At 42.2% G+C, this 24,101-nt stretch overlaps 2 protein-coding genes and 1 long non-coding RNA gene across 3 annotated transcripts in view; 2 read left to right on the top strand and 1 right to left on the bottom strand.

Moving 5' to 3' along the window:
* The window catches only part of hormad1 (HORMA domain containing 1), an 8,833-nt gene extending 1,364 nt beyond the window's left edge, over nt 1-7,469 (top strand). The window contains exons 3-15 of the mRNA XM_059007697.1: nt 19-163; nt 1,096-1,159; nt 1,612-1,648; nt 2,172-2,192; nt 2,318-2,344; nt 2,591-2,658; nt 3,061-3,212; nt 3,321-3,580; nt 3,896-3,962; nt 4,501-4,574; nt 5,102-5,188; nt 5,666-5,740; nt 6,798-7,469. Of these exons, the coding sequence (XP_058863680.1) occupies nt 19-163; nt 1,096-1,159; nt 1,612-1,648; nt 2,172-2,192; nt 2,318-2,344; nt 2,591-2,658; nt 3,061-3,212; nt 3,321-3,580; nt 3,896-3,962; nt 4,501-4,574; nt 5,102-5,188; nt 5,666-5,740; nt 6,798-6,884 (1,164 nt within the window). The 3' untranslated portion in view covers nt 6,885-7,469. The remainder of the gene's footprint in view (nt 1-18; nt 164-1,095; nt 1,160-1,611; nt 1,649-2,171; nt 2,193-2,317; nt 2,345-2,590; nt 2,659-3,060; nt 3,213-3,320; nt 3,581-3,895; nt 3,963-4,500; nt 4,575-5,101; nt 5,189-5,665; nt 5,741-6,797) is intronic.
* Nucleotides 1-24,101, bottom strand: part of LOC131705298 (uncharacterized) — a 141,010-nt gene that overhangs the window by 9,499 nt on the left and 107,410 nt on the right. The gene's annotated exons all lie outside the window — the stretch shown is intronic.
* LOC117395230 (Golgi phosphoprotein 3-like) lies at nt 8,280-15,285 on the top strand. The gene is made up of 5 exons (XM_059007705.1): nt 8,280-8,443; nt 11,488-11,695; nt 13,267-13,398; nt 13,951-14,065; nt 14,786-15,285. The coding sequence occupies exons 2-5, from the start codon at nt 11,513-11,515 to the stop codon at nt 15,211-15,213; spliced, it is 858 nt and encodes a 285-aa protein (XP_058863688.1). The 5' UTR covers nt 8,280-8,443; nt 11,488-11,512; the 3' UTR covers nt 15,214-15,285.

The following is a 24,101-nucleotide window of genomic DNA, read 5'->3' as shown; positions in this document are numbered from 1 at the left end:
GACTCCATTTTTTTCCAGGGCACAACTGTGTTTCCAAATAAAGTCACCACAGAGAGTCAGTCTCTAGTCCTGGTGAAAAGGCTTCTGGCTGTGGCCGTGTCCTGCATCACTTACCTCAGGGGGATGTTTCCTGAGAAAGCCTACGGGAACAAATACATAGAAGGTATAAGAAGCGCAGAGCAGAGTGCAGCACCTGACACAGCTGAAACTATTAAAGTTAAACTATTAAAGTCCCAAGAACTGCCTTACCACTTAAAAGCACGTCAAACACATTTGCTGTCTGTCTGTCTGTTAATTATGAACAGCTCAGTTCAGGTAAGGCTTGGGTCAAACGGTTCAAACCCCAGCACGGCTCTACTGGACTCTCAGCTGATGCACTATTTTTATCATGTGTCAGCGAAGAGACAAATTGTCTGAATCGTGAGCTGTTATCTCATATTGTATTCTAGTAGTATTTGCACTTTATTATTATTATTATTATTATTATTATTATTATTATTATTCGTTTATTTATTTGGCAGACGCCTTTATCCAAGGTGACTTACAGATGTTACAGGGCAATATAAGGTTTAAATACAGTGTAGATCACAGTAAGTACCTGCCCTAAGCACCACGTTACTGGATCCTCAGCTGATGCGCTATCCTTGCACTATTGCACTGCTAACATGTCACTGTAGATATAACTTGCTGTGATCCTAACTGGCTGCATCCTAGTTCATATTGTATTCTAGGAGTGTTATTATTATACATAGCATCCTAGTTCAGATTGTATTCTAGTAGTGTTATTATTATACATAGCATCCTAGTTCATATTGTATTCTAGTAGTGTTATTATTATACATAGCATCCTAGTTCATATTGTATTCTAGTAGTGTTATTATTTGCACTTACTGTAAACTGCACTGTATTTAAATATGAAGCTTGCATTGTAACCCTGCGTCAGTTTGCCTAGTGAAATAGCTCACGTTGTAAATAAACCCAGATTCTTAAGGGAGTTAAATCTCACTTGCGCGCCGCCGCCAACTTCTCAACGCCAGCGGTAAATAATTCCGTACCTCAATGATCGACATTTCTTTCCTAAATCTTTTCCTTTAGATCTCTGTGTTAAAATCCTCAAAGAAGATAAGAGCTGCCCGGGGTCGACGCAGATTGTGAAATGGTAGTGTGTTGTTCAGTACAGTATTATTATGTTAAGGTGAAACTAACAGGGGTGGAGTTGATAATCCCATACCGCTCTGAAAGATAATATATACAGCTATGGCCAAAAGATTTGGATCACATAGAATTTTTGGATTGATTTATTTAACATCAAATACAATTCCAATAGAATTACCTTGCCGAACCATTGGCAAGCAGTGTACTTACCAGCTGTGTCAACACTAAAACAGGATTTTGCACTCCTGTGGGGTTACCAGCAGTGTGTATATTGGTAAATTATACAAATACAGCTTGTCTGTGGATCTTTTTCAAAGATTCATTAATTTGGTACTTAATGAGATAATGAAACACTTCTATTGTTTCTTGTATGCAAACTTTACATAGTGGCTAATTAAGCTGCCTCATAATAAGACTTGACTAATTAAACAAATATATATATATATTTATTTCCAGGATGTTTGGGTGCTACGATGCTCTGCAGAAGAAGTATGTAAGTTAGTAAAATCGATCTCACACGATACACCCAGGCTTTTTAAAAGGTAGTTCAGTACTAGGAAAATAACAGGGTCATAAAACAATTTTTTTTTTAAATAATTGCATTGACAAAGACTTCTCGATCTGTGTACAGCTCTGGCCAAAAGTTTTGCACCACCTAGAATTTTAGAATTGAGAGATAATTAAAAATAAATAACTACACAAACATAGTTGAGATCTTTTATTAAACACCCATGTAATCAAAGAAATTACAAAACGATATCGCTAAAAAAAACAAAAGTCCACCGGAAGAAAGCTGTAATAGCAGTACAGCAGTGTTTCATGTTAGATTTCAGAAATGTCACATTTTTTAATTACAAAGCGGTACGTAATTCAATATGTTAACGTAGCATTATTCAGCAGGTTCCATTCGACTTTATGAAGCAAAATGAGTTCATTCTATAGGGGGATGATGCAAACACTTTTAGCCATAACTGTACATGGGCACTGCGTGTTACATTTCCATTTTCTTTTCACAGTTGCGTATGGTTGCCCTGTCAGTAAGTACATTTCTAAAATATATTACAGTTTTTTCTACTTTTCATCCTACAGTATTTCAGCAATTTTCAAAATATTTATTCAATATAAAAATATATATATGTACAGTATATATATTTTATTTCAGGTTTACACTGATCCAGAAGACCCTCAGGTAAAAAAAAATACATTTTTTGTTTTAGAAATTACAGTTCTGATAATTTTTTTAGTTGAAACTGATATAACTTAAAGCGTTTAATCACTGTTGTTACATTATGTATTTTGTGTATACAACTGAAGGCGCCCTGGGTAAGGGCGTCTGCTAAAAAAAAAAAAAAAAATAATAATAATAATAATAATAATAATAATAATAATAATAATTCTGTTTGTATAAGATTGTCTCTTGCGATGTCTTTTTCAGACTGTCACAGAGTGCTATCAGTTTAAATTCAAATACACCAAGGATGGACCCGTTATGGATTTTGAAAGGTGAGGCTTTCATATGGCGGTGTTATACAAATGATCTCAACAGCAATTTATCTAAATACCACTGTCATTTGAATCAATAAGATGTTAAAGGGTGAACTCTTTACGTGTACATTTTTACCAGTTTTTTAAACTTTTAAATTGCATTCCCTGCCTCAAGATGGCTTCCCATGTAACCGCGTGGACCTCTCAGAACTACATTTCCCATCATCCTCCTGCTCACTGGTAAATCCATCTCTTCAGCAATTTAAAAGTTTAAAAAGTGGTCAAAATGTAAATAAATTAAAACAATACACACACCTTACGTAAACAGCTGTAGCAATATTTTCATTTTATTATTATTATTATTATTATTATTATTATTATTATTATTATTATTATTATTTCTTTATTTTACTACAGCAGCAGCAATAAGAAAACAGACAGCAAAGTCTCGTGTGCGGACACAAGGAAAGCCAGCGTGCTTCTAGTGCGTAAGCTGTATGTCCTGATGCAGAACCTGGGCCCATTACCAAGTGACATCTTCTTGAACATGAAACTCTTCTACTATGACGAAGGTACAGTAACAGGAGCTTCGACGCATACAAGTTTTATAAGAACATAAGAAAGTTTACAAAAAGATTTCCTTTTGGTCCAGTCAGTTTAAAGGCGTTTTCACCCGGCAGTGACTCCCTCAGACTACCAGCCCCCGGGGTTCAAGGAGGGAGACACCGACAGCATGATGTTCGAGGGGGAACCAGTGCACCTGACCGTGGGGGAGGTAGCCACGCCTTTCCACAGCCTGAAGGTGAAGGTGACCACGGAGAGCGACCGCATGGAGCAGGTGGACCAGGGGCTGATGTGCACAGACAAGACCAAGCAGAGCCTGCAGCTGGACGACACAGAGGAGGGGGGAATGCAGGACAGCAGCATGAACATCATACAGGTGAAGGAGGGGGAGGGAGGAACACAGAACAGCATGAGCGTCATACAGGTGAAGCAGGGGAGGGAGGAACCCAGAACAGCATGAGCATCACAGGTGAAGCAGGGGAGGGATAGTATTTGCTTTAAGAGAAAAACTATAAGTTTTATCAATGCTTTTCCCCCTCTTTGGAATGAAACAGACTAAATACAGATTTGTTATATGGATCTGGATGTTTAAAATAAATAAATATTCAGAACGGCATTAGTGGCTGATCGGGTCCGCTTTAGTTAATTCGTGTTTGATATTGAACTTTTTCTGCGTGTCCTGTTACGTTAGGAAAGCACAATGAAGGAGGCCAGGGCAGTGGATGACAATGTGAACAGCATCGAAAGGGAGGACTCAGGTAGACTAACAGCTTTTTAAACTGTCAGGCACTGACGATCTGACGAGCATTAAAAAGATGTTCTACTGGGATTGAAACATGTTCCTCAAACCAGTCTTTGGGGAATCATGTTACATGACAAGGCAGATTGCACCGCAGAACAATCAATCAAAGAACAAGCAATTATGTTTTTAGTGTGCAGCTTTAAAAAAAAAAATAATAATAATAAATAAAAGACCCCTTTTAAACGGCACGGTTTTGCTCTTGAATGTCTGACTGCATTGGAAGCAACACTGCCACAGCCTAGCTCAAGGTTTTAAATGGTTTTAAATCCTCATAAAAAAATGCATACTGGTATTTGAAGGCTGGTTAAAAGGTTGGTTTGCGGGTATTTAGAGTCCCACCCTCCACCGCTAAATAGTTCTGTGCCAGACAAAGTGTCCCTTTTAGAGAGTTACTGTATTGAAGTTTTGAATAAAGGGCAGACAGATTGCCTTCAGTTTGCCTCTGGGTTTAATACAAAGAGTTCTAATCTGCTGACTGATTTACTGATTTTAAGAAATTGTGCTGACCTGTCAGGAGGCTATGAAGACTGCTGATGAAGGATCCTGCCTGAGTGATTCTCGTTCCCAGGTAATCCATTGAATCACTTTACAGAACCCAGTACACCTTCTATTAACAACAATGCTGAGATCTCAATGTGTGCGTGTGTGTGTGCGTGTGCGTGTGCGTGTGTTATATATCCTTTACTGCGCTTATTGAATTTGATTTAACCTTTTTTTTGGGCGATTTTCGAATTTCGCAACAACAGTAACAGGCTTTTTTTTATTTTATTTTTTTTAAATGTTACAGCTTGCAAAAAAAAAAAAAAAAAAAAAAAATTCTAAATTGTGCCTTGTACTTTTTTATAAAATAGGCGGGCAAACTTTTGCCCTGGTGCGAAAATATCGAAAAATATTTTTGATCATTATACCTTTTTTTTGGGGGGGGGGGGAGCTTTTTTGAAATTCAGAAATCAGAAACAAATAGTGTATATTTAGCAATGGAATACATACTATTATTACAATTATTTAAATATCACCCCTAGAAAGACTTTTCGATAACACTGTTATATATATATATATATATATATATATATATATACTGTATGTGTTTCCTAGATGGATCAGCTGCTCAGCCAGACCTCAGACTTGACTGTGGCAGGCAGCAGAAGGACCAGGAGTGGGAGAGGAATAGCGCCCTCTGTTGTAAGTACAGACGCTGTGCATCACCCTATAGAATTAACTAATCATGTTTCATAAAGTCGAATGAAACCTGCATCACCTAGAATTTTAGGATTGAGACACAATTAAAAATAAATAAATAAAAACTGTGTGAAGATAATTTACATATTTTATTTAACATCATGTAATCAAATAAACTACAAAATTAGATTGCAAAAGTTCACCGGAAGGAAGCCATAATAGCAGTACAGTAGTATTTCATGTTAGATTTCCAAATGTCACAGTTTTCTATTGCAATTCAATATTTTAACGTGACATTATTCAGCAGGTTTCATTTGACTTTATGAAGCTAAATGAGTTAATCCTAGAGGGTGATGCAAAACTTTTGGCCAGAGCTGTACAGTACGATAATTATCACGGTTAAAATCCTACAATAAATGTTTTAGTGTGATTTTGTTCGGGATTTGTTCAGCTTTAGTGATAATCCTGTTGCTTCTCCAGGTGGACGGGGGAGAGCTGTGCAGGACATCTCCCAAAACGGGCAGAAAGAGGGGACTGGCTGAGAGGAACAAGCCTGTAAGTGTGAGCTCAGCAGCCAGGGTGCACCGCACTGCTTTATTTATTTATTTTTATTTGATTTATTTGACGCCTTTATCCCAGGCGACTCACACAGGTGTTACAGGGCAGCACAGGGTTACAATGCAAGCTTCATATTTAAATACAGTGTAGTTTACAGCAAATGCAAATAATAACACTACTAGGATCCAATATGAACTAGGATGCTGTGTATAATAATAACACTACTAGAATACAATATGAACTAGGATGCTATGTATAATAATAACACTACTAGAATACAATATGAACTAGGATGCTATGTATAATAATAACACTACTAGAATACAATATGAACTAGGATGCTATGTATAATAATAACACTACTAGAATACAATCTGAACTAGGATGCTATGTATAACAATAACACTACTAGAATACAATATGAACTAGGATGCTATGTATAATAATAACACTACTAGAATACAATATGAACCAGGATGCTATGTATAATAATAACACTACTAGAATACAATCTGAACTAGGATGCAGCCAGTTAGGATCACAGCAAGTTATATCTACAGTGACAGATTAGCAGTGCAGTAGTGCAAGGATAGCACATCAGCTGAGGATCCAGTAACGTGGTGCTGAGGTCAGGCGAGTCCAGCGCAGAGCAGGAGGAGCGGAGAATGAGATCTACAAGCGCAGTCTGAACTGGGGTCTTTCCCTGTAACACCTGTGTAAGTCGCCTTGGATAAAGGCGTCTGCCGGATAAATAAATTTAAAAATATATATATACATATCCTGTCCGTCTTCAATCCCTTGACCTGTGGGTATTGTTTTGTATAGGGCCATATTTTCCAAGTGTTTCCTCCATTCTGTAATTAAGCTGAGTAATATATTTCAAGTCCTCTTACGCACCCTCAGTATATTTAGTTTTTCATGTTGCTACGTTAACATTATTATTTTTTTTCTCCTTTAGAAAAAAACAGGAGTTGATTAAAGAGCGGAGGAAACGCTTGGAAAAGATGGCCCACAGTGTCTTGAGGTTTTCAAACTGCCTTGTTGCTTGTTTCAGGTTTCCCAGTTTGAGATACCGTGCAGCCAGGAGGATGTTCCAGCACCAAAGAGAAGGAAGTTTAGTGAACCCAAGGAACGCTTTTAAAGAGTGGAATCGACAGGTTCCTTTTGTAGCACCGCGGCAAGGAGCTCCCAACTGTGAACTTAATATCCACACTGCAAACCGAGTGCTGTGTGGGGGTCAGTGGTGTAGGAACAGGAGACTGTGCGATGGGAAAAGGATTGACTATCGATATACCGGACAGAGACTTCCTGTATTAAACGTGAGAATACAGAAGGCAATGCTTTTAAAATGAAGCGATCCCTTTAACGTTTTTTTACAGCTGTTTCTAAGCTGTGTAAATGTATACGCCGCAGTTCTGCGAAGTGGATTTAGTGTTTGCTCCTGCTTTTTGATTTGTGTTCGCAGTACTGCTGTTTGTTCCACAGCACTTATCACAGGTTATGCTTTTGATGCTTTCCACAGCGGTTTTTATTTTTTATTTTTTTTACAGGTTATATTTTTGAAGTGCAGTCGTACGATCACCTGTGCTTCATAAAATGTTAAAAGTGTGTTCACTTCTTTAGACTGGCTAGAGGCAGTTTTATTTTATTTTATAGAAGTCTTTGCGATAAACTTTGTACTTGTTTTTTTTTTTTTTAAAACAAGACTTTTGAAATGCATTTCATATCAGGCGGTCTGACGTGTTATTTTTTCATACGGTTATATGTTGCTATTTAATAAATGAAATCAAATGAAAACGTCTTTTTTTTTGCAGTTTCTTGATGTCACGTGGCAATGCAAGTTCAGTGACGATGATGTGGGTATTAGGAGTAAACCATAGTTAGGAAATAAACACCAGGCTTCGCCACCTACGATTTGAATACATTTACAGAGAGGAATGTGACTCCCATGAACTGTTAAATGTTTGACTGGCATAAACATTCTATTTACATCACCTCAAGTGACTGTGTTTAGTTCTGTTGAACAGAAATTGTGAGTAAGTAACTGGGTACGGGATTCAAACCCAGTCTGATCGTCGAGCTCCCAGTCCCTGAGCTTTAACCACTAGGCCACCCCAGGGCACAGGCACAGCCCAGCTGGTCTTGAGCTATGTATGATGCGATTGATACAAAATTCAGGCTCTTTAGATCTAACCACTAGGCTGTTTTTTTTGTCCGTCACCATAGATATTTATTGACCACCAAAATGTTACCGTTGTGTAAAACGATAACCACCGCTTTGGAAAGCAAAACCATAATTGAGACATTTCAGTTTTAGCCTCGGTTTGTCAGAATCTGATTGGCCACGCTCCTTAGACTCTAGAAAACCCCATTGCTTGTAGTAGCTGTCTGTCTCCTATTAAAACCCGCCCACTTCAAGCGGCTTGGACCCGCGCCTCCGCACCTTATTGGAGGGGTGGGCGGTTCCAGAAACTACTCTTTCGGCGATTGGAAGGCGGGTGACAGCTCGCTCGCTGATTGGCTCTCCCCTCCCAGGCGGTGTGTCGGTCATGTTAGGCTGCCCCCAGGAAGTTTTCTGTTTACTTTGTAACTCCAGGAAGTCGGCGCAAGAAAGTGAGTTTATCTTTATCTTACAGCAAAAGTTTAACCAGAAGGAACAGACGTCACAAAAAAAGAAGGATCCGGGAGGAAAGAAGAGAAGTAAGTGATATAAATTCATTATTAGTATTATTTTAAATCGTTGGGGAATTATTTAGCTAAGCGAAACACCACACTTTTTTTTGCCCTTTCTTTCAAAACTATTTGCAGCAGGACTTGCAATTAATTAAAATCGCTTCGTTTGAAAAGCGTCAGGTGTCTTTTTATAATGACACGTGTGTTTGCTTTCTATTTATGCTTAATTAATAACCGCCCGGTCTGATTTTCGCATTTTAGTACAGCTCGCTACCATTACTACACACATACACGCAAACTCTCAAGACTTGATTCACATACTAATGCGAATATGTGTTTTTGAGGTCGGCGCGTTTGATTTATACAATACACAACCCTTCCAAGCATCTGTATTTATCTAAAGCGCGGTCGACCTTTAAAATTATCGAAAACCTGCCGTGTAGTTTTTTTTCTTTCAGTTTAGAGGTATCTCGTCAGACCTGTTGTGAAATAAATCGTTTGCGTTACAAAGCAGGCGATTATTACCCCCTGCAGCGTGCCTGTCTTTTTCACAGCTTTCTTAAACCTGGAGCCTCTCGTGAAAGACTAATCAATTAGAGGCCAATTCCTTTTTTTTCCAAATACCAATTACCATTCTATTTTTATCAATTACCATTCCAAGTCCTTAAAAAGGAATTCCTTGGATTTAAAAGGGAATTGGGAATTGATTTTTTTAAAAAAAGCAATTGGAAATGAAAAGTAGGAGTTGACCCCAACCTTGGTACCGAGGTCGTTAAGTTTGACTCATTTGACACTTATAACCCCCCCTGCTGCTGCAGGTAGAGGAAGAATCATACCTGTTTAGACCAGCGACCGATTGTCAAGCAGGCTTTTTTTTAAGGCGATAAGTACACAAACAGGACACTCAACAAGGCCTGCTCTCAACAGCGCACCGCAGGGTTAGCGAGACGGAAGAATACACAAAGCAGTCCCCAAGGAGCATCAGCGCTCACTGAGGCAGTCACATGATTACAGATAAGGTGAGGCGCTCCCAAATGAGTTACACAGGATATCTCATCCTGTTGGCTGCAGACGCTGAGCTAGTTCACAAAGCTGAGTCCTTGTAATACTGTACGCTCTGGTTAGATGGGCGCGTTTATGACACAGCTGTAGTCTGCACAGTAATATTGTTTCACTGACTTGTGATTTTGAAAAACTGTTCAGCACAGCTTGAAAAAATTGTGTGCCTTTTTTTTTAATTTTTTAGCTGATGGGATTTCTCAATGCTTGTTTTTTTTTTAAAAGAGTACAATGCAACGAAAAAAGTCTTGTGACATAAAACTTGGAGGAGAAACAAACAAACAATAAATAAATAAACAAACCACTTTGTGAGTCAACGTGATGTTTTCTTAACGTTTTCTCCACACAGGCACACATTTTGAGATTCTTACTTTTAGATCGGGTCAACTGTAAGGATGGGAATAAGACTCCCGTTGCAGAGCAGTTTGATCCCTTCCTGCTTTTACTAGGAGTTAAACAACTACCCACATTAAGACGTTCACTCCGTTTATTCTGAATAACCCAGCAGTAACACCTGCAGGTACAAATACAGAAACATACTGTGTAACTTTCATTTTTCAAACAATCAAAAGTGTACTATCACTGACACTGTCATCTGCTCCGTTACTGAATCGTATTTTGTCACACTTGTACTTGCTAGAACCAAAGTCATTGTATTTTTTATCTTGTTCTTAATTGTATTATTACTTGTACTGTGATTCTTGAAATGTGTTTTTGTTTACGACTGTAAGTCGCCCTGGATAAGGGCGTCTGCTGAGAAATTAACAATAATAATAATAATAATAATAATAATAATAATAATAATAATAATAATAAATAAAAAAGACACGAATAGCGATCGCATGACAAATAAATGTGTGATTTGAATTGAACTAATCGATCGATTATATGGCAGAATTACAATTCCAGTTACGCAGGTGTGCCAAGTGTGCCGACACTGGCGTTGCAGTTACTGTCGTCCTTCTCCCAATTTGGAATGCCCAATCGCTTTTCTCCTCACCGCAGCGATTTCCCCACGTGGCTCAGGAGACCCGAAGATGGGAGACCTCCTCTTCTACACCCAGGAACTCCAGAGCACATGTCGGCGAGCGACCGGCCTCAGGACAAAGGCCAGCCCTGCGGGGGTGTCCGCTCGGAGCTCACTGGGGCGCCTGGCCGGCAGGGCCCGCTGTAGAGCGAGGAGGAGAAACAGTCCCAGCCTACTTCACACAGCCGGGACTCAAACCCGCGCTGTACGACTCGCCCTGCGCACCACGCGGCTGCCCTTCTACCAGGGGAGCCGCTCGACTGACCCCGAAGAAGCACTTTTTATAACCATTTTTCTTCTCAAAAATGGCGTTCAATTCGAGGACGGTGATGCGTGTATTAAAAAAGGCAACAAAAGACGTCACTGTCCGACCACACAAACAGGAGTGTGACTGAATGAGAGAGAAAAGAGGAACTAAAACGTCGCTGCCCGATCTCAAATCATCCATGAAATACAGGCAGCCGTTTTCAAAGAAGTTGGAGTCATCGTCTGGGAGACGATAATTAATAAAGAGGACCCCTCCAACTCAGAGGATGATGACTAGGAAAGATTTTGCTGTTGTTACAGGCATGTTAATTTTCACCACTATGCAACATGCTTTACCCAATATGCCTAATAGACGAGTTTGTAGAGTTTCATTGCAAAAGAATGGATTATTCCTTGGTATAAATGGATCTATTGTATGCGTAATTGAGGTCGTGTCTTTGTCAATGCATCTTTATTTGAAGTTTTATTTATTTTTTCCCTCAGATTGAGGGTTGGGAAATTTGGTCTGCGTCTTAAATTCGAAGGGATACGGTAATTGTGAAAGGCACAACGACACTGCAATTGCAATTCATTACGAATTGCACAATTCTATTGTAATTATTGTAATTGCAGTTCATTCTGAATGGCAACTGCAGTGAAATGCAAACCGCTCCGTGACGTTTTAATCGCAATGGTACTTGAACCCGGGTCCGGTTGTAAGGCCGTGTCTGTGCTGCAGCTGCAGGGGCGGCTCCTGAACCAGCATGACCACGTTGACCCATCGGAGCCGGCGCGTGGAGGCCGCGGGGGGGGGGAAGCAGCAGCAGGAGGAGGAGGGGACGGGGTGGCGAGACAGCCTGGAGGACGAGGGAGAGAAGGGGGACTGCAAGGACCTGCGACTCACCCTGATGGAGGAAGTGCTGCTGCTGGGGCTCAAAGACAAGGAGGTACGGCATCATTGGGGCTGGGGGCTGGGCTGTAAGTAAAGCTGTTTTTTTCATGGTTATCGCGGTTATTTCCCTGAAATGTAGCCGTTGCCTTGTAGTTCTGACGTGAAAATTCACGTTTTTTGAAAGAGTGTAATGTGTACAGCTCTGAGCAAAAGTTTTGCATCACCTAGAGTTTTAGGATTGAGACCTAATTAAAAATAATAATAATAAAAAAACTACATGAACATCATTTAGATCTTTTATTTAACATCATGTAATCAAACAAACTGATATTGCAAAAGTCTGCCGGACGCCATAATAGTAGCACAGTAGTATTTCATGTTTGATTTCGAAATGTCATGTTTTCAGTTTGTCAGTTTCTCATTAAATAGATGGGGGAAAACTACAAAGCGGAGGTGTGCAATTCAATATGTTAACGTCACATTATTCAGCAGGTTTCATTCGACTTTATGAAGCAAAATTAGTTCACTCTGTAGGGGGATGATGCAAAACTTTTAGCCATGTGTAAGGTTTATGATATAGCATAAGTACTTAGTTTTGGCAAAAGGTTTGTCAAAGAATTATTTTTTGTACTTCTAGTCGGACGTGTTTTAGCCCATTATAAAGTATCAGGGTCTGCAGGTGTATGGAGGTTGTCAGTCTGTCTGACATCTGTCTGTACCTCACCCTTACCTGTCTGCCTAGAGAACCTGTTATCAAACTGTGATGCAACTTGCTGAGAAAGTTCTAGAGTGATTGAATTCAGCGCCTCCCTCTATTGTGGAGAGAGAACAGTGAGTTCCCTTGGAATTCATTTAAAGTGAGAGAGAATGAACTGCTAACAATGAATCAAATAGATAGCACTTCAAACAGGATCTGTCAGGTTCATTCTTAGCCAGTAATCCATAACTAAATGTTATTATTTTCCACCCACATGTTTTAGGGCTGGGGTGGGTAGTCCTGGGGGCAAATGTGTTCAAAACAGTTTAAAACGATTCAAAACAGGGGTTGGTCCACAACACAATAACAAAACGCTAAAGCTTTATATTAACCACCAAGTGCCAGGAATCTCCATTGCAATTGGACATTGCTAAGAAATTGTTTCATTTTATTAAACCTAGTTTCAGTCCTGACCTCATCCTTATGAACGGTTATGACCGAGTAGTGGAGAAACTGACGTGTAATTACAGCATTGATTACTGTGTAATTACTAACGCGATACGACAAACACAGACTAGCATTCCCAAGTGGTTTTCTGTTCATAGAAAACAGGTATTAAACTTTAAATTTGACATGATCTTATATTAAACTTGCACGTATTGTGTGATAAGACATTTGTGCTGTGGCACAAAAAATGTCCCCTAGTTTTAATATCATTAGTTTTATACGTAGTTCAGTGGTGTACTTCTAAATCTGAAGCTATCGGAACGCCACTAGAATATGGATTTTCTTAAACGAGAATTATTATCCGAGCTGCAGCTGTATCCTGAAGTTCTTCCAGTAACGCATTTAACAGGCAACGCGTTTGACTCGCGTCTCCGAGTGTTGGTTGTTATTTCCATATTGTTTCCCTCTGTGTGTGTATTCAGGGCTACACCTCGTTCTGGAATGACTGCATCTCCTCGGGGCTGCGCGGCTGCATTCTCATCGAGCTGGCGCTGCGGGGTCGCGTGCAGCTGGAACCCCAGACCATGAGGAAAAAGAGACTGCTGGACCGCAAGGTGAGCCTCGCGGCACACTCCCGTTGCACAGCGGTTTGATCCATTCCTGGTTTTACTAGGCGTTTCATCAGACACCCCTGAGCTTGTTACCTAGACACACTGTGGCCGGTCAAGCTCGTAGTAAAACCTGGAAACCTAGACACTGCTATGCAATTGGGGGCTTTAATTGTGACTTAATAAAGATTGACCAAAGCAGCATCTCTGTTAGAAAAAAGCCATGAGTTCCAGTATGGTGTGAAGCTCCTCTCCTCTCTCCTCTCCTTTCCTCTCCTGTCCTCTCCCCCTCTCCTCTCCTGTCCTCTACCCCTGTCCTCTCCTCTCCCCCTCTCCTGTCCTCTCCCCCTCTCCTCTCCCCTTCTCCTCTCCTTCCCTCTCCTCTCCCCCTCTCCTCTCCTGTCCTCTACCCCTGTCCTCTCCTCTCCACCTTTCCTCGTCTCTCTCCCTCTCCTCTCCTCTCCCACTCCACTCCCCTGTCCTCTCCCCCTCCTCTCCTCTCCCCTTCTCTCCCCTTCTCCTCTCCTCCTCTCCTCTCTCTCCTCTCCTCTCCCCCAGGTCCTGTTCCGCTCAGACGCCCCCACAGGAGACGTGCTCCTGGATGAAGCACTGAAGCACATCAAAGTGACGGAGCCTGCAGAGAGCGTGCAGAGCTGGATAGAACTGCTCACCGGTGAGAAATGAGCCTCTGTACACCTGCATTAAACTCCCATAGTAACAGCACAGCATAGTGTGAGCATGGTAAATCATGGACTAGCTTTGTAAAGCACAGTAAAGCATGGGCTAGCTTAGTAAAGCACAGAGAGGTATGGTAAAGCATAGGGAAGCATTGTAAAGCACAGAGAGGTCTGGTAAAGCACAGGGAAGCATTGTAAAGCACAGAGAGGTCTGGTAAAGCATAGGGAAGCATTGTAAAGCACAGAGAGGTCTGGTAAAGCATAGGGAAGCATTGTAAAGCACAGAGAGGTCTGGTAAAGCATAGGGAAGCATTGCAAAGCACAGAGAGGTCTGGTAAAGCATAGGGAAGCATTGTAAAGCATAGAGAGGTCTGGTAAAGCATAGGGAAGCATTGTAAAGCATAGAGAGGTCTGGTAAAGCATAGGGAAGCATTGTAAAGCACAGAGAGGTCTGGTAAAGCATAGGGAAGCATTGTAAAGCATAGAGAGGTCTGGTAAAGCACAGGGAAGTGTTGTAAAAAAAATAAAATAAGGTATGGTAAACAACAAGGGGAGTTCTGAACCCCAGGACTGGGTGCAGCAGTAGTAGCAGCAGGGCTAGTGTGAGTTTCTAACCCTGCTTAATAATAACAATAATAATAATAATAATAATGATACAGCTTTCCCCTCCTCTCTCTTCCCCTCCTCTCTGCCCCTCCTCTCTGCCCTCTCTCCAGGAGAGACGTGGAATCCTCTCAAGCTGCACTACCAGATCCGCAACGTCCGCGAGCGCCTGGCCAAGAACCTGGTGGAGAAAGGCATCCTGACCACGGAGAAGCAGAACTTCCTGCTGTTCGACATGACCACGCACCCCGTGACCAACACCACGGAGAAGCAGCGGCTGGTCAAGCGCATCCAGGACGGCCTGCTGGAGCGCTGGGTGAACGACCCCCAGCGGCTGGACCGACGCCTGCTGGCCCTCATCGTGCTGGCCAGCGCGGCCGACGTGCTGGAGAACGCCTTCGCCTCGCTGGCGGACGAGCGCTACGAGACGGCCGTGAACCGCTCCAGGGAGCTGCTGGACTGCGACCCCGAGGCGGAAGCCTGCAAGCCGGGCGCCCTGGAGATGATCTGGGCCGTCATGGCTGCTTTCAGTAAAGCCTGAGCAGCTGTGGCTGGGGAGCGTGGAACTGTGAGGGTGTGGGCGGGGCTGAGAGGGTGGAACTGTGAGGGTGTGGGCGGGGCTGAGAGGGTGGAACTGTGAGGGTGTGGGCAGGGCTGAGGGTGTAACTGTGAGGGTGTGGGCAGGGCTGAGAGGGTGTAACTGTGAGGGGTGTGGGCGGGGCTGAGAGGGTGGAACTGTGAGGGGTGTGGGCGGGGCTGAGAGGATGTAACTGAGGGTGTGGGCGGGGCTGAGAGGGTGGAACTGTGAGGGGTGTGGGCGGGGCTGAGAGGGTGTAACAGGGTGTGGGCGGGGCTGGGCTGCTGATCAAGGGGAGGGGTCTGTAGAGAGTCTATATACAAGCAATTCAAGTGATTATTCAGTATGTACATGTGTACAGAAATATATATATATAATATACATGACAGGGCAGTTCTTCAGTGAGAAAGGTCTGAATTGAGAATACTAGGAGGAGCAGGCATCACACGTCATATCAAACAGGTTTATTATCTTAAGGTTATTAAACAAAGGGGTTTTTGTTTGTTTGTTCTTCTTAAAGAATAATTTTTTGTCTCGTTGGAAGAGCAGAGAACCTAAACACTGTGGATTACAAATATAAGAATGATTCAATGGTGTTTGTGCATGTGTGTCACAGAAGGGCGTGGCTAGAGGGAGCCTATCAGGACTAGGGGTTAACTTCCTGTTTATCAAATTCCCAATTCCAGTTTCTTCTGAAGATTTTTTCATCATCAACGGTGATGTGTTCGAATTGATTAAATGGGAATCCGATTATAAAAAGAAGTTGGAATTGAAAAACAGGAATTTACCTCAGACAGAGACTAAGGGGGCTGAACTATGCTTCACCAACAACTGCTGCTGCTGCTGCTGCAGAGTCACACACACGCACGCACAGGGAGTCAGTGACTGAGCTCGGATTTTAACCTCCTGGTATCAAGCCCCCGTTCTTTAACCACTGGACCCCCAAGCCTCCTCCATGTTTTAAGTCGCTCTGTGTATATATATATATATATATATATATATATATATATATATATATATATATATATATATTTAAATAATCATATCCTGGTTATAATTTTTGAGTTAATTAAAGACCCTTTGTGGCCTCACCAGAGCTCCCAGAATCATGTTTAAAGTACGTCTGTCCCACCAGAGTGGAACCGTTAAGCTGTCCCTCCCCCCTACAACACTCTGCCCCCTGTTGGATATCAGAAATACTGCCCGTCGCTGAAGCTGAAGGGAATACGAAGCCACGACTGCGGCTTGGAGCTTGGTTTCAGGAGACTGTAGGTTTCAGGGCGCTGCGCGGCACACCAGGCAGGGAGACTTGGGGGGGGGGGGGGGTTTGATACAGCAAACCTCAAACTAGGTCTCCCGGGGGTCTCCTGGAACCAGCTTTCAAGATCCTGAAAAAGAGGCTTCATGTTCCCTCGGCTTTACATCCCTTAGATTTATATATATAAACTGAAATGATCTTGTGAAATATTAGCAGTAGATATAAAAGTATATAGTGGGGTGTGATAAACTGTTGGGGAATATAAACAACCCGAGCTGTCACCCAGGCTTCTGTGGTAAGGCGTGTGCTGCAGGTTCTGAGATAGCCTGGTCACAGTGCAAGAGGAACAACTGGAAAAGATTGCCTTAGCCTCCTTCAAGTTTGTATTTCTTTTCTTTTTTCTGTAGGTAACAATGAAGGTTGTTTATTATTATTATTATTATTATTATTATTATTATTATTATTATTATTATTATTTCAAACTGTAATGCGTATGAGTAACCGAGATAGTTTAAGACTATTGTTTTGAAAACAGATTTTTTAATTGGTTTTGGGAGCAGAAATGTTTAAATAAAACTCTGTGGTGCTGAAATGAGATACATACATTTATATATATATATATATATATATATATATATATATATATATATATATATATATATATATATATATATATATAATTACAAATAATAAAATAAATAATCATATTTTTTGATTTATGAATATTGATTGCTTGAATAATTTGGATTTGACTCGGCTGAATTCAGATTTTGGAGTCTTCAAACTTCTTGAGATTACGGTGTCTGTATTTCAGTAAAAGAAACAGTAGCTGACTGGCTTTGCTTATGTTATATATATATATATATATATATATATATATATATATATATATATATATATATATATATATATAGTGCCTATTAAAGGCATCAATTCAATTAGACAGTCGCTAATTTGCCTATTTGGACAATTCCTCCAGATTTTCAGTCCCAGTGGTTTGTGCACACTGCTTCCTCTCTCTCTCTCTCTCTCTCTCTCTCTCTCTCTCTCTCTCTCTCTCTCTCACACATTTGGATGTCCTGTTGAAATATGTTTGATTGGTTTTCTTGGAATTATAAACATGTTTAGCGGATTGGTAAATGTTAAATGAAGATATTTCTGAAAATGTGCTGTCGGTTTGAAACGCGCGTTCTTTCAACTGTGGATCACTCGCCTGCTCTAAATGGGAATACTTTTGTTTGCACTGTAGTTTGCACAAGGATATAGTTTCCTTTCAAATGAGTCGGCGACTAGCTAAACAAATAAAAGCCAGACAAATTGTCTAGGCTTGGGTAAAGTTCAAGGAAGTTAAGAGGAGGGAACGCGAAGCCACTCTGCGGCTTTGAGCTTGACCTTTTTGTTTTGTTTTGTTCTCAGCTCTTAAACAATTGCAGAGTTCACGTTACTTATCAAATGTTACAGCGAACTTGAAATCTGTAACTGTTTTTAAGAGCTGATTTAAACAAGTCAGAAGGTCTAATTAAGCAAATTATCTTTTCAATTAAGAGTCTAGTTCAGTAATTGAGAGCTCAACTGGAATGAAAACCAGAGGACCGGGGCTGAGGGATCCCTGATCCAGTGGAAACGTGTTCCGACGTGGATCACTAGGTGTGCTGTATCCTCTCATCAAGCCTAAGTTACCTGTATCTGTCGAAGCGACTAGAACTATAGAATAGATCCTGCACACAGATTCATTGACGAAGACGGTATTTGAGTCATCGAGTAATTGCAAAAACACCTAGATTGATTACCAACATTAAATAAAGAGTAGGACACTGAGGGATGAAAATTGCTTGTTAAATACTTGATCTGTAGCAGAAGCCGAACCGGTGATGTAATGCCAGTCGTAGCCACAGGGTGTCAGTAGCGGCCCGGGTTATATCAGTCCCTGCTGATCGCCGTGTTCTCTGTCGGTGGGCAGTCAGCATCGTTCGCCTTGTTAGCGTCATTGATAATATATTTAAAGGCGTAGACGGATCGACAGCTTTATGAGCCCGAGTTCAAAATATATCCAGCTCAGCTTCGTTTCCTGTAAGGTGTTACCAGTATAACAAAAAGCAAGAACCCCTCTTTAAAAAAAATGAATAAATATAGTTTTTAAATGGGAGGCAGGAATTCTATATTCGGTTCACAAACATGTATTATTATTATTATTATTATTATTATTATTATTATTATTGTATGTGTGTTCACTTGCTAGCTCTGCGCCTTATCTAGTCTGGATTTTGTATCTAAGGCAGGCATCCAGAACAGAGAATCAGAATTAATATATTTCTATATTCTCTTCAGTCGCTGTGTGTACAATTGTACCATGTTAAGGGTCCTGTCTGTGGATCTGTTTTATTACATATATAAGAGAGAATTGAGAAACAGCACAGAGATCCTCTATCCAGGGAGAATGAGGATCCAGCCGGGTACTCCTGAATCATTAGAAATACACTTAATAAAGAGGAAATATAACTGAGAAATATGTAAGAAGTGTGTGATATATATATATAATAACACATTGAAAAAACGTGAACCCCAACCATTCACAGTGATTTAAAACATCGTAAGAAAATAATAGAATAAAAAGCGAAAAAAAAGATTGAAGCTTATACTGTCCTTGCAGTACAATGCTTAATTTTAACAGAGGTGCAGACTAATATAAGGTAAAAAAGGTCTCAATTGAATGTTGAAAACAAGATTGCGCACAAAATGAATGCTTTTGACCAACATTCAATTGAGACAATTAGATAGATAGATAGATAGATAGATAGATAGATAGATAGATAGATAGATAGATAGATAGATAGATAGATAGATAGATGAGAGACACCACTGCTTGAATCAATCTCTCCCTTCCAGGAGAATCGGAAAGTTGCTGAAAAATGCCTTTGACTCTTCGTGCTGTGCGCGCCTCCCTATCGAATCAACGACCCCTCAACACGGTGCTGAGCAAACCTCCAACACGGCGTGTCCGTGTATATCTACCCGGCTGTATGATGTGCGAGACGGGCTGGGCTCACCCAGACATCCACGTTTCCCTTTTTCCACCCCTTTATTTGGGGACACGGGGGCCCTGGGATCATGACAGAAGAGGGGCGGAGGGGAGGTCAATTAGCCACGGACGGGAGCTCAATTAGCCACTAGCCCTCTCCATCACAGCCTGCCATCGCGCACTCGATGATGAATGCCCTGGAAGCCGCACAGCCGGGGTGCAGTGGTTCCTTTGTAGTTTATTTGGCGAGCCCTTCCATGCTTGGAGAAACCCGGCCTCTTTGAATCCTGCAGGCACACTTTTGGGGGAGGGCCTCGATGACAAAGAGGACACGTCCTTTGACCTCTGCTTAGCCCTATAGGGTGAGCCGCGGGGGCCGCTTTGGATAACTATTAATTTCAATGCGGGGCGCCTGACATTTTGGGGCGGCAGAGAGACGGCTTAGCGGAGTCAATGAAGCTTCACAACTTTATCCCTCCCGTTTCCCTTCCCCGTGATTTCGTTGCTATTCATCAGAGTGACTTTCTTCCTGCAAATATTAAACTCGGCTTTCGGCCAAGACAAAATCAGACAGTAGCGATGGGGACCGAACCTATAGCTTCTCTAGGAATAATACAAACCTGCGTCGCTTTTCCTCCAGCCAGGTAACGTGGGTTTCCTATTGGCGCGGTGTTTGTGGCTGGAATGCGTGTGTTCCTTTTCTCTTTACTGTTTTAAATGAATTGCATGGGCGGCCTATTAAAGGCATCAATTCAATTAGACAATCGCTAATATGCTTATTTATAGTCACAGTGGTTTGATTTCACATGCACAACAAACACATCAAAACTACAGAAGCAATGGACTGTTTTAATACACGTGCACACCGCTGTGTGCAGATTTAACCTCTCGCCCCTTTTTTAAAAAAGTCAAGCCTGCTCAGTTGCGTATAGCCAAATGCGGGCCGGAGCGACCTGATCTGACTTTTTTTAAAAAATGTGAAAGGGCTATCGGAGCATAAAAGACTTGGCATTAAAAGCGAGTCGAAAGTGTAAATTAATGGAAACGCGATCACACGCAGGAACACATGCGCAGAGAGGACATACCCCATCCATCGACGTCTCTATCGCTTCCCATAGAAATGTTTGAAGAGTTAATGATCTTAAACTGCGGCTTTATTAGTTATGATCATCAGGGGTTGAGCTGTAAACAGAAAGGTAGCGGATCTTATCCTGAAGGAAGGATGGATCGTGTTTTGACATAATGTTCAGGTTTGAACCATACCAGCGTCGGGGAGACGAATCTGATGAGCAGGAGCGACGGTACAGTCTCCTGAATGCCAAACAGCAAAACCAAACAACAAAAAACAGCTATTACCTCGATAAACTAAATCCCTCCATAAAATATACACTTATCTATATGAAAAATACATAATACCGCATTCCTGCCGGTAGCTGTGCTTCTAAATGTGTATTTTTTAATTATTATATATCGTTTTAAGTAATAATAATAATAATAATAATAATAATAATAATAATAATAATAATAATAATAATAATAATAATAATAAACTAGTGCTAGTGTATCCTTTTCCATCTGTCAAATTATCTGTGTTTCAGTTGTGTCTCTTTAAATGAAAAACGGTTTGAGGATTCCGGTAATCCAGCATTTTTTCAAAGGGTCACTCAACACAGTTAAAAAAAAAACCCAACAGATTCCTCAGTTTGATAATAATCAGCCCTTCCAGAATGAATATCAATTCGGCTCTTGCTTATCTCTCGCCGGACAGTAGCCGGCAGACATGCACCCAGCCTGACATCGCATTGGCCAGCAACAAAGCCCCGAGAGAGCCCGCCTCTGACCGCCGGGCGTCACCCCTCCCCTGGGCGGAGATTACTGCCGCTCCCGGGCTCCGCGCTGTGGATGTCCTGATTAAGCCTTGAAGTCCCGGTCTCTTGGGTGAGATGGAGGGAGTGGGCATTAAGCGATGGACCCCAACCCCTTTCACCTTGCCCGGAGGAAAATGAATTTTTAGGAGGTGATTATTGAGCAGAGATGCTCGGTTGAAGTTAACCCTGTCATTGCGGGGGGGGGGGGGGGGGGGGGGGGGTTGTTTAGTTTAGTTTCCCCCCCCCTCTCCCGCACTCAGTGTTGGACATTCAGAATTCACAATACTGAATCAGCCAGCTTCGTTGAGGTCGACACAGTAATTGAATACACGATTGCATATTGAAACGGTTTACGATAACACTGTCAGTGCTTTTATTTTTTTGGTGTATATTATTATTATTATTATTATTATTATTATTATTTATTTATTTATTTATTTATTTATTTATTTATTAGCAGACGTCCTACAAGATATCACATTATTTTTTACATACAATTACATTATTTTTTAGACATTATTTTTACATACAATTCCCCATTTACACAGCTGGGTTTTTACTGGATCAATCTAGGTAAAGTACCTTGCTCAAGGGTACAGCAGTCCATTAAAATCGGTACAAATAAGATCAAATTCAAATAAGTGCAAAATAAAGAATACAGTAAATAATTACATTTAAGAGCGAGTTCGACTAAGAGCAGTTAAACTTATATTACAGAGCTGTCGGGTGACAAAGCGGAATGCATTTGATCAGAGAAAATCTAAAACAAAGTCTCTCCTCTCCATTCTCCTTCTAGATAACGAGCGCGGGGGGCAGCAAAGTAGCCTTCTGTCTATTGATCAGTTCGGACTGGCTGCCTCGTGTCTCGGAGGTGGGGGGGTCGCTGTGAGCCCCCCCTGACCCTGGCTATTGTACTGTCCAGTCCGCGTGGCTCAAGAAGAGCTGAATCGACCCTTCTTCACCCTGTCCACTCCCCTCAATACACAGCGCGGTCAGAAGGGTCATTTCACCGCCTGCCAAAAGTTTAGCACCCCCCCCCCCCCTATAGAATGAACTCATTTTGTTTCATAGAGTCGAATGAAACCTGCTGAATAATGTCACGTTAACATATTGAATTACACACCGCCGCTTTGTATCGTCTTCCAGACACTTAACGGAATAAACCGACAACAGTGGAAAAATGCGACATTTCGAAAATCTAACACGACTACTGTACCGCTATTATGGCTTCCGGTAAATATCATTTTTGTAGTTCTTTGATGCTCAGGAACATTTCTAAATTCTGTTCAAATATTTTTTAAATACAACACATTTGTCCGCAGCTGTATTGCATTTTGTGTTTTGTGTACAGCTGGCCAATTTCAGCGTGTTTCTCGTCTCTTTTTTTTCTGATGTAGGCGGATATCAGCAATTGATGTGCAAGCTCTCCTACGGATAGTAGCGCAGCCAGGGAGCGCTTTCCAAGGCTGTAGCTTTAGGGGGCTTTCCTCCAGCGCCCCTGTATTCCGTACAGCCAGACCTTCTTCACAGTTCTGGGGGTCCCTGTGGATCTCAGCGCTGGGAGCCCCCGTCTCTCTCTCTCTCTCTCTCTCCTGGTTTTAGCTGGGGGTGAGGAGCAGCTGACTCTATCCTGGGACTCATTTCCTTTCCCGTAGGTCACTAGACCGGGCTGGCCCGACTACTATCATTATTTTCATTTCTGGGTTTCACAGCAAGACGGTGTCTTGGCCAGGATATTTTAAACTCGTGTGTTTGAAAAGTCTATTAATGCTCTCGGCACTGGCTGTTGAAGAACTGGAGCCCTTTTAAGTTAATGCCTCTGGTCGGCGATTGATTGATTTATTTAGCTATCTATTTATTTAGGATTCTCTTTCTGTCTTTAAAATCGACTCCTGTCTTTATAGAGCTGCTGTGTGTCTGTTTTCAAGAAATTGTTAAAATAGAATTTCCATAGAATGTAAGTCTCTCCCAGTCCCTCCTCAGCTCCACTACAGCCACACTGCTTCCCTCCCTCCCAGTCCCTCCTCAGCTCCACTAGAGCCACACTGCCTCCCTCCCTCCCAGTCCCTCCTCAGCTCCACTAGAGCCACACTGCTTCCCTCCCTCCCAGTCCCTCCTCAGCTCCACTAGAGCCACACTGCTTCCCTCCCTCCCAGTCCCTCCTCAGCTCCACTAGAGCCACACTGCTTCCCTCCCTCCCAGTCCCTCCTCAGCTCCACTAGAGCCACACTGCCTCCCTCCCTCCCAGTCCCTCCTCAGCTCCACTAGAGCCACACTGCTTCCCTCCCTCCCAGTCCCTCCTCAGCTCCACTAGAGCCACACTGCTTCCCTCCCTCCCAGTCCCTCCTCAGCTCCACTAGAGCCACACTGCTTCCCTCCCACCCAGTCCCTCCTCAGCTCCACTAGAGCCACACTGCTTCCCTCCCTCCCAGTCCCTCCTCAGCTCCACTAGAGCCACACTGCCTCCCTCCCTCCCAGTCCCTCCTCAGCTCCACTAGAGCTACACTGCCTCCCTCCCTCCCAGTCCCTCCTCAGCTCCACTAGAGCCCCACTGCTTCCCTCCCTCCCAGTCCCTCCTCAGCTCCACTAGAGCCACACTGCCTCCCTCCCTCCCAGTCCCTCTTCAGCTCCACTAGAGCCACACTGCCTCCCTCCCTCCCAGTCCCTCCTCAGCTCCACTAGAGCCACACTGCTTCCCTCCCTCCCA

The sequence above is a fragment of the Acipenser ruthenus genome, chromosome 35, assembly GCF_902713425.1.
Source record: "Acipenser ruthenus chromosome 35, fAciRut3.2 maternal haplotype, whole genome shotgun sequence".
In the NCBI taxonomy this organism is placed as follows: Eukaryota; Metazoa; Chordata; class Actinopteri; order Acipenseriformes; family Acipenseridae; genus Acipenser; species Acipenser ruthenus.
The sequence above is the reverse complement of the archived record's forward strand: the minus strand, read 5'-3'. Positions and strand labels throughout refer to the sequence as shown.

Bases quoted from the DNA above. Each gene is read 5' to 3' on its own strand.
- LOC117395230 (XM_059007705.1), top strand. From the start codon at position 11,513: ATGACCACGTTGACCCATCGGAGCCGGCGCGTGGAGGCCGCGGGGGGG. The intron at 13,399-13,950 runs GTGAGCCTCGCG...CCTCTCCCCCAG, and splicing joins AGAGACTGCTGGACCGCAAG to GTCCTGTTCCGCTCAGACGC. The intron at 14,066-14,785 runs GTGAGAAATGAG...CCCTCTCTCCAG, and splicing joins CTGGATAGAACTGCTCACCG to GAGAGACGTGGAATCCTCTC.